This window comes from Neovison vison, chromosome 1 (genome assembly GCF_020171115.1).
Source record: "Neovison vison isolate M4711 chromosome 1, ASM_NN_V1, whole genome shotgun sequence".
Taxonomy (NCBI): Eukaryota; Metazoa; Chordata; class Mammalia; order Carnivora; family Mustelidae; genus Neogale; species Neogale vison.
In genome coordinates, this window is record NC_058091.1 from 308,548,523 (window position 1) to 308,565,942 (window position 17,420).

The following is a 17,420-nucleotide window of genomic DNA, read 5'->3' on the forward strand; positions in this document are numbered from 1 at the left end:
ATGTTTGAGGTCTTGAAAGATAATTACACACTTGACATACTTTAATAAACCCCACCATCTGCACTCTATTAGATGCTATCTAATAGAGTGCAAACTCTTGAAAGTTTGGTCAAGAGGCTCCAAAATATTGTCGCTTCGTGGTTGCCTGGCAGCGACTTGTAAAAGGCTAAGCTTTACGCAAGAGGGCATAGAAGCAAAGGAGCAAGGTCAGGGAAAGGACTCTCCCGGAGAGGGTGACAGAGAACGGAAGACAGGAGAGAGAGTGGTAGAGGGTGGACACGGCGAGCGAAAGCCAGCAACCCATGTGCTGAGAACACGTACGAACTGGACACACAGCCCAGTCCAGTTATGCAGAGCAAATGCCCTTTTCTTCTCTGTCTTCCTAGCAAACCTACACCCCGAGCTTCTGATCCAGCTAGTTCTGGGTGGGGCTCAAGTATCAGTATTATTATTTAAAGTATTCCAAGGATTTAATTGTAGCGGGAAGCCAGGTTTGGGAACCTATCGGGGTTTTGATAGCTGAATGGTAAGCCTGGATTTTGTTTGAGTAGGTGTGAGAAGTCGGCCGGCTGCCTCTCAGGAAAGGATGGGTAAAGGCTCCCTCTCGCCAGCCGTGGCTACAATGTGTACTACTGTCCATCCCCCCCTCCCCCGCTTCTGTTTATTTGCATGTCCGTTTCCTGTCCTCCACAAGTTCAGAAAGTGACATGATTCATGTTTCTTTTCCTCAGTGTCTAGCATAGGGATCTGGTCATAGAAGATACTAAACTTAATGACAGGGACCTAAAGAGAAGATGGGGCTCCCTCCCCAGGTGCAATAGGCAGCAAGTGGCCAGGGTGCTAGGTGTCGGGGAAAGATTGATGGGGACATTCATCAGGGACAGCTCATTGGGGAGTGAGCTCTTTGCATGCCCTGCCCAGCCCACGCCATGGGCTGAACTTTGCGGGCTGGGTGACTTCAGCCCCACAAAACATCCTAGGTGTTCATCTGGCTTCCTTTAGGACAGTTTCTGGGTCACTCAGTATTCAAGCAAGACTGCATTTATTTTAATCAGGGATTCTCCAAAATCAGTAACAGCTCCTCTGAAACACATCTGATTTTTACAAAGGATCAAAGGAAGAAAAGAAGCAAGGGGAGAAGGGGGAGAGTGGAAGGGAGGGAAAGGGAAAGAAAAGAGAAAAGAAGAGAAAGAGAAATAAAGAAAACAAGTCTGATATCATTCTTAAAACTGTCCCGTACACCTTCGGTGGGTCATATCCCCATCAGAATATCTTTCTAAGAAAGATGGCCCCAGGAGATAGTCTTTAATTACCAGCCCCCAAGCTGAGTGCCCCCTTCACTGAAAAGCACCGAATGACAAGGAGTTCGGGAAGGGGTAAAGACAAGAGCCCAAAGAATAAAGAACCAGCAGGTCCGTGCACACACTGGTACAGGTTGAGCCATGTGTCTTCATGACCTTAGCTCTTTGTGCGGAAAGCTATCCGGGCTGTGGAATGAGACATAGAAGGTCTTCCTTTTGATTTCTTTATGTAGCAAGTGCCCCAGCTTCACCTCGGGAAATGATCAGCCTCAAAGAAAGGAAAACAGACTATGAAGCCACTGGCAGCAATGCCACTTACCACGGAACTACAGGAGAACACACTTCCAGGAAAGACACCATGACAGGTGAGCGTGACCATGTGCCTCTCCTCCTCAGAGCTGGTGACGTGATCTGGGACAGGGCTGAGGGCTGGGACATGAGACTTCAAGCCACACTCAGCAGCTCAGCGGGACTGAGCAGCTAGCAGCTCACTTGAGAGCTTGACAGCAAGGAGTCTCAGGAATCGGGGGCAGGGAGATTAAGCCAGAGGAATAAAAGCGGAGTATCTCATAATAAACATGAAAATAATGAAGGGAAAATGTTCTCTGTGCACACTTTATTCTGTCTCTCACCTCTCACCTCACCCTTTCCTTCTTGCTTGCTCCGCTCATAATGTTCCCTCAAATTAGAAAGAGGAGTCACGCTAGAGCTCTTCTTAGCTGCCATAATCTGGAGTGCGGAGGATTCAAGATGGTGGGTGCGCTGTAGCCAAGCTTGGCCATCGTGAATAGAAAGAAGGGGAAATCGATGAGAAAAGAAGGGGAAGCGAGGGGAAAAGAACAACAACAAAAAACAAACAAACAAACAAACAAAAAAGGATTCCAGGGCCCACAGAACTCCTGCTGAGACATTTTCTCTTCTTGACATGAAACCCATCATGACAGACTCCCAAAGAGATTCATAAGAACCAATAATCACAGTTTCTGTAGGATGCATTGAGGTCTTATGCCCTCCATCCCTCACTACCCCAATCATACCCCTTGTCTCTCCTTCCTCATCAACTGTGACTCCAGCAAGGCCAAAATCGGTACCCATTGCCACCCATCCAACATGCGTTGCCCAGCCTTTCTAATAACCAGCCTTGCCCCTAACTCCTTTCTGTTCTCTACACTCTCCTTGTTCCCATTTATCATCCCTTCCTTGCTTTCCATACACTTCCCCCACCCCGGTTTCTCCCTTCCTCCAAGAAGCAGGACTTGGGGGTATTGGTGTAGGGGGGTTATGCCTTGAAAGCCGAGCTGCCAGAGCCAACAGGCTCTCTAATAGGGATTCCACTGCCTTCTCTGCCACGTGGAAGTGCGGATGGGTCTCTCATGAAAATAGACCATGAGGAACAGGGTTTTAGCAGAACATAGCCAGATGAGGCTGTTCATGAAACTGGGAAGTGTGAAGGCCATAATCCTGAACAGACACTGAGACCCTCTCATCAAGAGGATCTTAAAAGTTTTAGTTTCTCAAGTATTATTTAGGTGTAGACCTATAGGGAAGAAGAAGAGAAAAAAATTGGATGATTTATTAAGATGTTTTCCAGTCCCAGGCCATTTAAGATACATTTTTCTAATGGTAAATGCGTTTATCCCCAAGGCAGTGTTTTCCACGGTAGCTCTGCATGACTGCAAGAGAGAAAAGCACAGTAAACAAGACGTTCCTGATGCACAGCCCCAGGGTCAGCACTCTGCCCTCCACGTATACTCCTCCCAGGGAATGTCTCAGCCTCATGCCTGCACTCATTACACAGAATATACCTTATTATTATTATTCACTGTTTTTCCTGCCTTCAGTGTTGCCCCTATTGTAGACAAGCATGAACAGAGGAAGCTGGGAAGCTGAATGCCGAGTCCCTAGAGTCAACACATTCAGCAGAGAATCTAATTTGTACCAGTTACTCTGGAATAGTGACACCCAATTCTCCTAGTTCATTCATTCTGAGATTATGATCGCCCCTGGTAGCCACATCGCTGGCACTCTGGGATAGCCAGTTGAGATTACAATTGCAAAAACAATTCTGAAGTTGACTGAATTGTTATGTAACTTTTCTCTCTTGCCCAGTAAAATCACTCAGAAGGCTTTTGAATGTGGGAGTGTTTCTGTTGGCATAGTTCCAATGGTACATAATCATGCCAGGCACACATAATGACCGAAAAATAAAATCTAACCTGTTTCTAGATGTTTAATGACAGGGATCTTGATAATTCCAGTATTGAGATATATGTCACTTTTTGCACTTATTTAAGAGGCTTAAGCATCTTTGCTCTGACTTACTTTAAAAAAGCAATTAAAAAAAAAAAGGAATTCAAAACTACACTAATGATCACCTAGCAAGCCTGAAAAAACATTGAACATATGTGTATACAGTAAGGTTCCCTTTAAGCCAACGAGTACTGTGTAAAAGTCAGTTGTTATTATCTACTGTGTTGGTGGTAGTGATTGTAGTGGTGGAGGTGATATAGTGGAGATGGTGGTGGTGTTGCTGGTGGTGGAGGTAGTGAAGTTGGGGATGATGGTGGAAGTAGTGGTATAATGGTGGAGGTGATGGTGGAGATGGTGGAGATGGTGATGGAGGAGGTGGTGACATGGAAGTAGAAGTGGTGATGGTGGAGGAGGTGATGGTAGAAGATGGCGGTGATGATGGAGGAGATGGTGAAGGTGGTGATGGCGGAGGTAGAGTCGGTGATTGTGGAGGCAGTGATGGAGGTGGAGGAGATAATGGAGGGGGTGAAGGAAATGATGGTGGAGGTAGAGGTGGTGATGGTGGAGGAAGTGATGAGGAGTTGGAGAAGGTGATAGCAGAGGAGGTGATAGAAGAGGTGCAGCTGGCGATGGTGGAGGTGGTGATGGAGGAAGTGATGGAGGAGGTGAAGGCAGTGATGTGGAAGTAGAAGTGGTGATGGTGGAGGAGGTGATGGTAGAAGATGGCAGTGATGATGGAGGAGATGGTGAAGGTGGTGATGGTGGAGGTAGAGTTGGTGGGGTGGGGGAGGTGATGGCCGAGGTGGTGATGGAGGAGATGAAGAAGGTGATAGTGGAGGAGGTGACAGAAGAGGTGGAGATGGTGATGGTGGAGGTGGTGATGGAGGAAGTGATGGAGGAGGTGAAGGTGGCGATGTGGACATAGAAGCGGTGATGATGGAGGAGGTGATGGTGAAAGATGGTGATGATGATGGAGGAGATGGTGAAGGTGGTGACTGTGGAGGTAGAGTTGGTGATGGTGGAGGAGGTGATGGCAGAGGTGGTGATGAAGGAGATGAAGAAGGTGATAGTGAAGAAGGTGATGGAAGAGGTGGTGGTAGTGGAGGAAGTGATGGAGGAGATGGTGAAGGTGGTAATGGTGGAGGTAGAGCTGGTGATGAAGGAGGTGCTGATGGTGATGGAAGAGACAGTGATATGGGAGAGGTGGTGGAAGATGTGGTGATGGAGGAGGTGGTAATGGAGAAGTTAGCGGCGGTATTGGTGGAGGAAGTGACGGTGGAGGTGGTGATAGTGGAAGTGGTGATGATGGAGGAAGAGTTGGTGCTGGGAGAGTTGGTGATGGAGGAGGTGTCTACTTACTACCTTCCACAGTGGCATGAATAAGCGCCCCGCTAACCGGTGGAAGCCCCCATCTCACACAGGAATGGAAAGGATGAATGGCCAACTCCGGCTCCATGGCACTTTTGCACATGCCCGTCATTTCAGCGTTGACATGCACATCAGATTTCTCGTGTCCTCCACATCAAGAGCAGTACTTGTTACCATTCACAAATATCCGGGGGACACTTATCATATAGCACATTGAAAAATACCTGAGAACTGCCATCTCCCTTGTTTCTAAGACATCAGAGGATGTCCTACCATTTCCCCCAAAGAAAACACTCCCTCTGCTATGGGAAAGTCATGGGAAGCTTCACCCTCAAAACACGATGTGGGACGGCTTAGAGAGCAGGTTCTTGCTGGGCTTGAATCTCCTCTACTGAGCCCTTAGACATGCAGATCCACCTAGGTTTTTTGTGCCAGGCTTCCCCCACTCACCTTTTCTGGATTCATTATCTAGCTGAGACAGAATCTTTCAAAATGCCTTCTCCCTTAGTGTTCTCTTGCCATCGTGGAGCCCTCAGAAGGCCAGAATCAGCTGTTCATTCAGGCATGCAGGCTGGCGAGAGCTATTGCTCATGGTCATGATTCCCCGGGAACATTATGTGTTCAGAAGCTTGCATCAGGGAAGGGCTGTGTGATCCCAGCAGCTACATGGCCTGACTTTAAAATTCACCCAGGGGATTTTGCCCTCCCATTTGAGCTTCCCAGATGCCTTTACATCAAATGGTCTAGCCCGTTTGTGTCAGTCTCTCTTACGCCTTATTAAAGCCATTCTCATGTTGATTCAGTTGGAGATCGGGGCTTATACAAAAGAAGAAAGGCATTTCCTTACATGTGTCCTCTTAGGTCAGACGTACAAGAGCAGAGTGTCCATGAAGACACCTGCTTCATGTGTTTGCAAAAGCCGCAAGTTCAATCTTGGCTACACACCCTCTCTTAAACAGGTGAAGTGGACCAAAGGGCAGGAGGGAAGAACTTCTAATAGAAGCCTCTTTAGTTTCTAAGGAGACAGAGAGAGGGGCACAAGGGTCTAACAGTCCATGTTCCAGCAAATAAAAAAAATGCATTTTGTTCCAAGTAACAGAAAAGAGAAAACCACAAAATTTCACCCTGCAATGACATTTTTCATCAGCACATGGCAGTGCTGAGGACATATATTCTCAGGGTTACGCTTCACTCATTGCCTCAGCAAATAAAGCCCTGACTCTGTGAGCATCTGCCGAGGCCAGGTGCTGTCCCAGACCAGATGTACTGGTGAAGGTGGCAGGACAGACCGATTTCTGACCTCCTGGTACATCTGCTGTCGTAGGTGAAGGGAGGTGCCGCGCGAGGTAGACAATAGAACGAGCTCACCACCAAGGTAGTACCACGTGGGGTTGTGTATGATGGAGAAGATAAACAGGTTCCGAAGACCCGGGGTCCCGGGCGCGCAGGGTTGCTCTCAGGAGCTTGAGCAAGAGACTGAACCCCAACAGGGAGAGGCAATCCAGAACCTGGGGGAAATGAGTTCCAGGGAGAAGGATCAGCAAACCCACATCCCAGAAGCAAGTCCGGCTGGCCCAGGTCCAGCAAGGAAAGAGGCCGGTGTGGCTAGGACTCCCTGGCCGAGAGAAGGGAGGGAGATACTGCAGGAAATCAATCCGGGCCTGATCCCGCGCCTCGTACCTTGGCAGGACACTGCAGTGACCTAATCCCGTCTGTCCAGCAAGATGGCTTGGCTCCTGGGAACGGCGAGGGTGGAGGAGCAGGGTCGGTGAGCTGTCAGGGAAGATTCTGTAGCTGGCAGGGGTCCAGGAAAAATACAGACAGGAGCTACGCACACCCAACCAGAGAAGATGTCAGGGGGGCCTTTAAAATTCAGAATGGGTCCTCAGCTCTCACTTTCTTAAGCACAGATTTCCAAGAGGACTTTTCCTGCACAGGAGCTAGGTGCTTGAATGAATAGTCATGGGTGGAGGGGTCGATATTCCTGACCTCGGGTCTCCAAGAACTGTGTCTGTAAGAAAGTAGCTAGGGTGCGTCATCCTAGTTTACCATTCCGTAGATACTGGAAGCAAAAGATAAGGCTTTCTTAGTTTCTGGAGTGTTTTATACCCCCACTGACACTTAGTTCTTTCCAGAACGTTCTTTAATCATAAAAATGATTATGAGGCGAGTGGCATCCCGGGCCCTTCCTCTGGGCCTGCGGCATGAACCTGAAGATTCTAGGGGAGGAAGGGGGCAAACCCTGCCTGCGCCTTTGAAAGCTGCGGGCCAGCAGAGCAGACCTTCCCTCCTTTTAGCTAGCCTGCAGGCCAGTCTCAAGGGCGGGGGGGCAGCTCCTGTCCCAGGGTCTAGCTGGGTTCCACAGCTGCCCCCCAGGCATGCCGGACGGGCGCCAATGGTGCTTCCTGCCCGGCGTTGGGCCTTTGAGAGATGAACTGTGTGCGTGATGATTCAGCTCTCTGGGAGCCCAAATTAGAAATTTCATCCTTGTTGTTCTCCAGCTCAACTCGGAGTCACTCCTAAAGATGCCTGCGCGCCTCCGCGCGGGAGACAAGCTTTCATTAGCCGCCGGTTCTCACCAGAGAAAGAGACGAGAATCCTGGCAGGCTTCCCATCTGTTTGCTGACCGTCCCCAACCCTGTGTGCAGTCTGAACGCAACTGCAAGAGACTCCCAGGCTATGGGGATTTGATAGAACCCCTAACTGTTCTTCTTTCTTATATCTGCATATAAAATGAAGAGTCCAGAGCCAAGGGATTCTCCCACGTGCCATGGCACTTGGAATGCACCCCGAGAAACCAAGCTCTGTTAGGGCAAGAACTTGCCCCGATCACCATTATTTCTCACTTGAAACCTTGTCTTCTTTGCTAATACTTTTTGTTTCCCTCTTTGTTCCCCCCTTTTCAGCTCAAAACACTGGAATTTCAACTTTGTACAGGAATTCCTATGGTGCGCCCGCTGAAGACATCAAACATAACCAGGTAGAGGAGACGGGCACGTTTGGGTCCATTTTCCCCTTTGACTCACGTGAAATATCCTGGAATTGGAAAAAAAATAAATTAGCTCCTATATAGCCTATGTAAAGGACTGAAAAAAGAAAATAACATTCCCTGCTGCTGTCCCATTCACATTTGCCACAGCGTGTGTGCGTGGGGTCCCGGCAGTCACTAGAATGGCTTCAAATTTAAAAATGGTTTTTGATTTCACTACAGCCACTCGCTTCGTTGGTGGTAGCAAGCAAGTTGTCTCCTATGATCCAAAACAAAAAGCTCAAATACATGAGTGGAAGAGTCTGGTTTCTAGATAGTGTTGTGTGATTACTAGACAGGGATTCGTTGGCTCCCATAACCCAGCCAGTTCTTGTTTGGAGGAAAGCATTCATTATACGTGATAGTTACTAATAAAATAGAGATGACACGTTCAAGAGTGATCAACTAAATGGGCATATTGAGGAGTGCCTTGTTGCTCAGTCTAGTTGGGGAGACTGGCAGCATCAGTGCCCCAAAGGAACTTGTTGGAAGAGATTTTTCTTGGACCCCTACCCCTAATCTATCTGATGCAACAAATGCGTCAGAGTTGCCTTTCATCAAGACATTTAGGTGATTCGTGTACATGTTCCAGTTTAAGGAATGCTAAGAGTAGCCCCTTCAAGAACTGGGCTAAGTGTGTGTGTGTTTGTCTTCTTTGGCAAGCATTCACTGGAGGCTCTTTCTCTCTCTCTCTCTCTGTGGTTTTGTGGGAGCTGTAGAAGCAAGCAGCACAACCACAGCTGCCTCACTGATTGATAACTTCATTCGTTTGTCCCTTGTAGTGGTCACTACAGGAAGACAGGCATTCCTCGTAACTGTTGGCTGCCGGTAACCACCGCCAGAGCTGGCTTCTGTAGATGCTCTAGATTCCCGCCTTGTGTCAGGAAAGTTGGGCTGAAAGATACATCTGAAAGCTGTTTGTTTGATCAAAGTGACCAGAGGACAGTAAACATGGGGGGAAATGTGCTGGTTTCTAACATTTCTCAACACCTGGCTGGGCAGCGTCTTTGTAAAGGAAAGGGACCTGCTCCTAGTAGATAGAGTGTCTTGTGTAGGACCATTTCCAAGAGAGGAAGGAGGAGGACATGGAGAGTATCTCCTCGACCTTAAATTACCTTTTTTTTTCTGATCAGTCATCAACAGGAGAAATGGTAGTAGGTAGAGGGGTGACGCCAGACTTTGAATGTTCCAGGCCACACGCAGCCACTCTAGAAGACATCCGGAGTTGTCTGCAAGCCCCTGGTGAAAGCCCAGGCCCCGTGGCCTGCCTGACACGTTGCTAACATCTACTTCACCTCCCTCAGTTCTGGTCTTTGCTAAAAGCAAAGAGGTCAGTGAATAAATAAATAAGTGCAGGACTGCTAGACAAGTGCTCACCAGGGGCGGCAGCAGCAATCTGCATATCAACACGCCGGCTCAAGCACAAAGGAAAACGGGAGCAAAGTGTATGGGAAATGCCAATTTCAATTATGAAAACCAACCTTTATCTTTTAGTAAATACCAGGTACAGTGAGAATTGTCTATAGCCCTTAAAGATATTGGTCAGGATGTGATCGGACCCTGACTTTGCATCCAAGAGTGTAGGAGTAGTCTTTAGTCTCTGCGGGTTGAGAGAAGCTCATCCCAAGAATTGGCTTATTCTGTATCAGCCTTTCTCTCCCTGGATTCCACTGTCGTTGGCAGTGAAGACATGCGCGGGTGTGGCCCAGAAGTCCTTGGCAACTTACAGGATGGCTTACTTTGGTTTCCTTAAGACTGCCTGCAATCTAGATTTATAAGATGGTCCCCCAGTGGCTCTAAGGGGCACATTCTTTTTACCTGAGCCTATGATGAACAATTAAGCAAATTGAAATTAATGCACTAAGATGGCATCCCTGCCGGGAGAGTAAGCACAACCTAGTGTGGCCTTTTCCCCAGGGTGCCCCAGAGTGTACTCAGACTCAGTGGGAATTGTCAAGGCCATGGTGCCCCAGGCAAATGCTGGGAAGACCGGCCTGGATGGAGTTCAGGCTTGGCGCCCCTTGTCAACACAGGGGAGATGCTCCTGGCAGGCCAGCAGTTGAGCTGAGCTCCAAGGTGATAGCTCAGGGCCATCATTATTCCCTGAGCAGTCCAGCAGAGGGAAGTAGATGAGTGGACTATTAACCCCATTCTAATATCAAGCAACATTTAAAATATCCATTTGAAAGATCTGGTTTTTCCCTAAAACAAGTTCCAAGTAAATCCTTATGACACTGCAGGCCACTCTGGTTGGTTACTGGAATCAACTCTGGCTCTCCTTTTAGCTCTCCTTGCTGGGAATCTGGAAGGTATGACCACCCTAACCATTCGAAAGAGGAGGAGATGTGGTTCTCTTCCAGCTGGGCAGTTCTAGAGACAACCTTGTACACAGCCTTCATGATTTAGATTTTCTGGCCATGTGGGCAGGGCCAACACTCTAGATTTATGGAATGCTTTCGTTTTTGGCACTTTCCCAGGTTAAAAATGATCCCAACCTAGCAGCTAGTAAAAGACCAACTTGAACAACCTAACCAGGAGGGGTGTGCCAGGGTCCATTCCATTTCAGTGCTTGATGCCTGTCCCCTGCTGAGGGCTCGTCTCCTGGCTGACTTGGTCCCTAGCTGGGCCTGACCAGCTTCATAGAGGAGGCTGGACAGCAACTCATCTCCAAGAAGAAGCATTGCACTGAAGGAAACAGGCTTGAGGTAGGCGTACAAGAGGAGACAAAGGCAGTGAGAGCTGGGAACGAGGCCCCAACCCAGAATGCAATGACCAAGTGAGGGTCCAGGGCAATAACTGGGAGCCAGGCTTTCCATGACGCAGTGGAAAGGGAGCCAGGAAGCTACTCAGCTGCAACACTGCCCATGACACCACCTGGGACTCCAACCTCATTTTCATTGAGTTCTGAGCCTCAGCACTCCTAGAGGAAACAGCCATGGGTGTGAAGTAAGGTTCATGGTCCTCAGTTTGTAGGTCTCCAATCAGCTGGTTGCAGGTGTCATTTTAAGAGTTAACTACCTCAATCCCCCCAAAATCCTACTGACCTTGTACTGTCCTTCCCCTACTTATAAAGAAAATGTGTTCAACTATATCTATAACTTAGTTATAATGTAGATAACTGTATCTAGCAACAGAATTTTGTGTTCATAAACTGGAGATAAAGGGGTTTGGTGTTTTGATGACAACCATCAAATTATTACATCAAACAGCATCTTAAGGTCCTGGTTGGTGTCCTCAACTTCACTGCCAAGTGGGAAGGGCAGGTAAAGTTGTCCCCAGAGATGAGGAAATTCGCATCTCTAACAAGCTTCCAGGTGATGTTGAGCTGCTGCTCTTGGGACTAGACTCTGAGAACCATGAATCCTTACCTCGTGACCTTTTTCATTGTCTAGTAACAGCCTGAGTCTTCAGCTTTCAGCCTATGGTGAAGTTTGAAGATCTGTAATGGGCAGCTGTTTTCCTGTACTAGTGATCAGTCCAGCTTGTAGGCAAACCCAGTGAGGAATAAACACAGTTTTCTGTGTGTGGGTGGTGAGGGGTAGAGAAGTGGCAGGGTCCTTCCTAATTTAAACTAAACATCCAACTATTGGGGAAAAAGTTCAACAGTGATGACTTTATGGGAGCAGGAGTCATAGGACCGAGTGCCAAGAACATGGACCCCAGCCATTATCCCTACGTGAGCTGGCTGTTTGCACCTCCGACCCCAAAAAGGATGCTGCCTTAAGACAAAAGCAGGCAACAGCTTCAGGCTCCTTGGGTGTGTCAGGGCTTCTCTGAACCACAGCAGACACGCAAATTCGGAATATACCCCTGCTATACCTTGTTCTGCTTCCTTCATAGAAATCTGCTTTATGCGAACAGTGGAACATAAAAAATGCATTTATTTTTAGCTCCTCCATAAGGAGGGCTTATATTTGAGAGCATTTTATCTAATTTTGAATACAGCCAACATTCCTACAATGCAAATGTACATCCACAGTGAACATCTACACCAGGAGGCCAGGGAGCGAATTCAATCCCTCCAGACAGTGGTGGTACTTCTCCCCCAGTCCTGGAGAGTCTGCTCTCACATGCTCTCAGAGCTTCAGGACTAAACCTCAGAAGGGGTTGACATGAGACTTTACAACCAATACAGGGGAACTGAAAAGGCAATTCCTCAAGGTAAGAGATTAAAATAAACTTTTGCCCAACCTAAAGACATCCACCAACCAGAGAGAAGATGGTGACACTAAGAAATTTGAAATATGTCATGCAAACGCCTGAAAGAAGCAGCCACTGTGGGGGAGAGCCACGAGCCTGCAAGTGATATCCCCTGCAGACCTCCCCAGCCCCAGCCACTGAGACCGACACAGCGAAGTGAGAGCTCTCCTAGGGTTCCCTTGTCCACTGGCCTCCCTTCTTATTATAGAGCCTGGAGTCAACCCAGTGAGACTGGCCCCCTGAGGATCGCCCAGTTTGGCTCCACTGAAACTGTGCTCATGTGGTGGAGAGAATGTGGACTTCAGAGTCCGCTGGACATGGGTTCAAATCCCGGTCTCACAACCCCACTAGCTGTGACATCCTGGACAAGTTTCTTTACCTCTCTGAGTTTCAGTGTTGTCATCTATAAAGGGGGGATTGGATGGATGGACGGGCAGACAGATGGATGGATGGATGAATGGACAGATGGTTGGATAGGAAGATAGAGAAAAGAGGGAGGAAGGAAAGGAGATACAGATGATAGGTGTACAAATATATAAATATATAAATAAATATATAAATAAATATAAATACATAAATAAATATACATATAAATAAATATAAAATAAATAATATAAATAAATATACATATATATACACATATATACTTATTGTTTAACCTTTAAATAGTCAGAAACATAAGAGGAATCTGTTAAGTGTTGGGTATAGTGCCCACTGACAGAGAAACACAGTAGACACTAGCTCCTTCCCATGTGATTTTTCTAAACCATCCAGCTTCAGCCCTCTGTATGCTCATTGCTTCAGTTGCAACATGTTGTTGGAGCGCCGTTCAGCATAGCACCTGACTCTTGAAAGAACAGCACAGGGCACCTCAGCCTAGCCAAGTAATTTCATATACCTGGTCTTGTTTAATTACAGACGCTAAAGATTAATTCCAAATGTCCCTCTCGTGGCCAAGCTCTTCGGCTAACAGATGTTTCGCAGGTGGCCCGACACCTCACTCATCACCCTCCGCTAACTGGAAGTGTGGGACATAGTGGGGGGCAGCTAGGATGAAGTTCACCACTTCTTTGAAGAACAGGTCAATTACTAGTGTAAATCAATTACATGTAAAAGAGGGAGTTTCACTTACTTGAGAGAAGAATTATGTGCGGGTCATTAGAAGCATTCATTTACAGGCAACGTGCTAATTACAAATCATTACCTATTAACTAGGACCAATTTCTATAGGACATTTCCATGCTGAGCCTTAGTTAAATTAATAGGGAATTACTGAATCTGCTCAGAGCTGATCAAATCGTGTTTCGTTAGGAGTGTTCCATCATTCACACCAGACCTCTTCCCCAATTATTGCCATGAGCAGAGCTTCATGCGTGACTGTATGATCTAGCTGTGGGTGGGGGGGGGGGTGTCTGCTTACGTTAGAGGCACGGTGCTTAAAAAGGGACCCCAGAGGATATCCAGACCCCCCCCACATATAAGTGCTAATTGTCAGCCATGAACACTCTTGGTCTTACTGTCCTTAAAATGAAGCAGAGGGAACTAATTCTTGACCATACATATCTCAGAGGCTCCTGTGACCCCTTTAGCCTTTCAAGGCCCCTGACATCAGAGAGCAATGTGCAAAGGACAAGAGGGAAAACAAGGAGTACAGGGGTGGGCTGAGGGTCACCGTAGAATCCTGAAGGCCCCTTTCTGCCAACCAAGAGCTTCATAATCCCACAATAGTCTCAAATTCAATCAATTCTTAATTAAACCAAGTTGGGAAACATGTCAGTCCTTCGGAGTATGTTATATTTGGAGTGGAGGCCCTCTTTACATCATGTGCTTTTCTGTGTATCCTTTTGAGGCCACGCTCCCTGCTCACTTAGGTGGGTGTGATGGAATGGCCCTACCAGTGGGAAGCCTCCATCCTCCAGAGAGGTATTGATCACAGCCCGCTGCGCCGGCAGGACGATCCCCAAGTGACCATTAGACCTTGTACATCTTCATTGTCTCTTTGTCTGGGATTGCAGCGCGTAGGTGTAAGAAAGCAAATGCAGGAAAGGAAAATCAACCACTTGTGTTCTACAGCTTCTAGTCTGTCCTCTTCCATTTAAAACAGATTATGTAGCCAAAAAGTCCAGCGCTTAAGTCAGTTCTGCAATTCCTTGAAGAGTTAAGCACTGAATTAATAAAGGGTCCAGCAAAACCATAAGAGACTCTTAATCTCACAAAACAAACTGAGGGTTGCCGGGGGGAGGGGGATAGGGAGAGGGTGGTTGGGTTATGGACATTGGGGAAGGTATATGCTATGGTGAGTGCTGTGAAGTGTGTAAACCTGGTGACTCACAGATCTGTACCCCTGGGGATAATAATACATTATATGTTAATAATAAAAAAAAAAAGGGTCCAGCAATGCCACTTTTAGGTACATACCCCCAAAACTGAAAGCAGGGACTCCACCAGGTACCAGAGTATCCACATTCATTATAGCATTATTCACAACAGCCAACAGAGCAAACAACCCAAGTGGCCATCAACAGGTGAACAGATAAACAAAATGTAGTGAAATGATACAATGGAATACTGTTCAGCCTTAAGAAAGGACGAAATCTTGTCCCATGCTACAAGGAGGATGGTCTTTGAGGACATTGTGGTAAGGGAAAGAAGCTGGACACAAAAAGACACATACTAAATACTTCTCTGAGTTGTCTGGAGTAGTGAAGTTCAGAGACAGAATGCAGGATGACAGCTTCCACGGGCTGAAGCAAGGAGGAAAGTGGTGAGTTATGGTCCATAGGTGTCAAGTTTCTGTGTGAGGTGATGAAAGTTCTGGAAGCGGATACTGGTGATGGGCACACATCACCGCAGAGGTACTGAATGCCACCAAACTGTCCATTTAAAAGCAGTGAAAATGGCAAATTCCATGTTCTGTCTGTTTTAGCATAATCATAATTTTTAATAAAGATTGTGCAAGAATGCTGGCATGTGGACCCAGGAACCAACTTTTGAAAGGAAGGGCAATCAGCAGCTGGCAGTGTTTGCAGACACGCGGTGCTGGCCGTCGCGCGGGTGGAGGCCCAGCCTTCCCGGGAGGCTCCAGCACCTCGGGCACGGGGAGGCTGCGTCCGGGGAGAGCGAGCCAGCCCAGGTGGATCTTCTTTTCTGTGCAGGTTCCAGCACAGCCAGTCCCACAGGAGCCCAGCAGGAAAGACTACGAGACCTACCAGCCATTTCAGAATTCCACAAGAAACTACGACGAGTCCTTCTTCGAGGACCAGGTCCACCATCGCCCTCCCGCCAGTGAGTACACCATGCACCTGGGACTCAAGTCCACCGGCAACTATGTCGACTTCTACTCAGCTGCCCGTCCCTACAGTGAACTGAACTATGAAACGAGCCACTACCCCGCCTCCCCCGACTCCTGGGTGTGAGGAGCGGGCGGCGCGAGGCGCTCCGGGAACAATGCATGTGCATGCATACCACAAGACATTGCTTTTCTTTTCCCCCCTGCAAATTTAGTTTGTTAAAGCCTGTTCCGTAGGAAGGCTGTGATAACCCGTAAGGACCTATTACGAGCTCTTGTAGAAAGCTAAATGAACCGAACGTTAGCTTGGAAGTCAGTAGGAAGCTGGAGTGATCCTGACCAGGACACTGTACAACACCTTTCTAGTTGGAGCTGTAGGGTGTAAAAAAAAAAAAAGTGCTTTGCCTTGAACGTGGCGGAAGGCAGCAGAGGAGACGGGCGGGGTGGTAGGGCGCGAAGGGTACCGTTAAGCACAAGGGGCGGCGTAGTTCACACACGTTAGAGGGACGGCTTCTCACGCTTTGTTTTCTCTCTTCATCCGTTGTGATTCTAGGCTTCAAGTTGCATTGGGGTTCCTCTGTACAGCAAGACGTTTCTTGCCTTTTGTTAATGCATTGTTGTAAAGTATTTGATGTACATTACAGATTAAAGGAGAAAACCGCATCGTGTATATTCTACCATGCGTAGTGTTTCCTCATCTACGGTTCTAAATATTGCTTCGATTTCAAACTTTTGAAAGATGTATGGATTTCCAGTTTTTCTTCTCTTTTCTTTCTCCCAGTATGTTTTAACAAAAAAAAATGGGAAAAAAAGGAATATTTAGCAGTATTGTTCGTTCTGATCTGTGAATTTGTTTGTGGCAACTAAACAAGGCATTCAGCAGTTTCTGACAATTAACATCCATCATTCCACACTCCTTGTCAACAAAGTGCTTTTTCACTGCCTAAAATTTTAGATGTAGATATTTGAAATAGATTTTTTCATTTATACCAGTTTTCTTTATGATGATACAGTGTTAAAAGAAAATAAATTACAATTGATCTGTCATCCATATTTGCTAAGAATGTCTATTTCCAAGAACCTATCTTACAAAATACACATTCTTGCTTGTGTGTCTGTGCGCGTGTGGGTGTGTGTATGTCCTTGTATGTGTAAAAAGGACCTGTGTGAGATTTTATTTTGATAGAAGCTATTTCATCCGCTGTTCATCTTGTACAAGCTTTGTTTCTGGTTTTTGGTATCAATGTACATCGGTTTGTTCCTCTTGTACTGCATCTACTTTCTGACCATCTAGTGACTCAGGATATTAGGCCAGTTGAAGTGAAGTTATAGGATTTTCACACTTTCACACATTCTTGGATACCACCTCTTTCTACAGGTCCATTTCCTTCCACGTTTTATGCCCTCAGAACACAATAAACCATGGCCAACTCAATAATTTCACTTTGGGGCCAATTACTTGAAGTATCAACAGAAAATGTAAACTGCTCGCCTTATTACCCCCAAACTTTTTGTTCATGTGGCAGGGAGCAGTGAACCATTATGGATTAGATTATTAAAATTGAACTTGAAGCTAATGTTAGACTAGTGGTTAACAGAGCTAAGAAATAAGGCTAACCATTTAAAAGAACACGGGCTGTGGGTAAATTAGCTTTGCTCTCTAGATGCAAGTGACTGAGGCCAATAGGTGCCTAAGTAAATGTTAACTGTTCTTGGAAAAAATAAAAATTAAATAACAAAAGAAATTGGCTGCCATCTTCCTTTAAAACTTGCTCCCCTTCACGCTACACAGCTTAATTCAGCTCTAAGTCCAAAATCAGCGGTTCCTTCCCCAAATTTAGCAACAATCAAAAGATTTTTTGCTCATGTGTGTTTTTGCAAACAAAAAGCTAATTTCTCCGAATAGAGCAAGAGACGAAAATTTACATATGAATTTTCCTACAAATTACCAGCAAGCTGGACCTTGTTGCATCGTTTCCTCCAG

The 17,420-nt window shown here is 46.7% G+C and overlaps 1 protein-coding gene across 4 annotated transcripts in view; it reads left to right on the forward strand.

Annotated features, from left to right (window-relative positions):
* The window catches only part of CTNND2 (catenin delta 2), a 906,151-nt gene extending 888,970 nt beyond the window's left edge, over nt 1-17,181 (forward strand). For all 4 annotated transcript variants that reach the window (XM_044233797.1, XM_044233772.1, XM_044233780.1 and 1 more), the window contains 3 exons: nt 1,535-1,666; nt 7,826-7,899; nt 15,303-17,181. In XM_044233797.1, the coding sequence (XP_044089732.1) occupies nt 1,535-1,666; nt 7,826-7,899; nt 15,303-15,563 (467 nt within the window). In that variant the 3' untranslated portion in view covers nt 15,564-17,181. The remainder of the gene's footprint in view (nt 1-1,534; nt 1,667-7,825; nt 7,900-15,302) is intronic.
* The last annotated feature ends 239 nt before the right edge of the window (nt 17,182-17,420 follow it).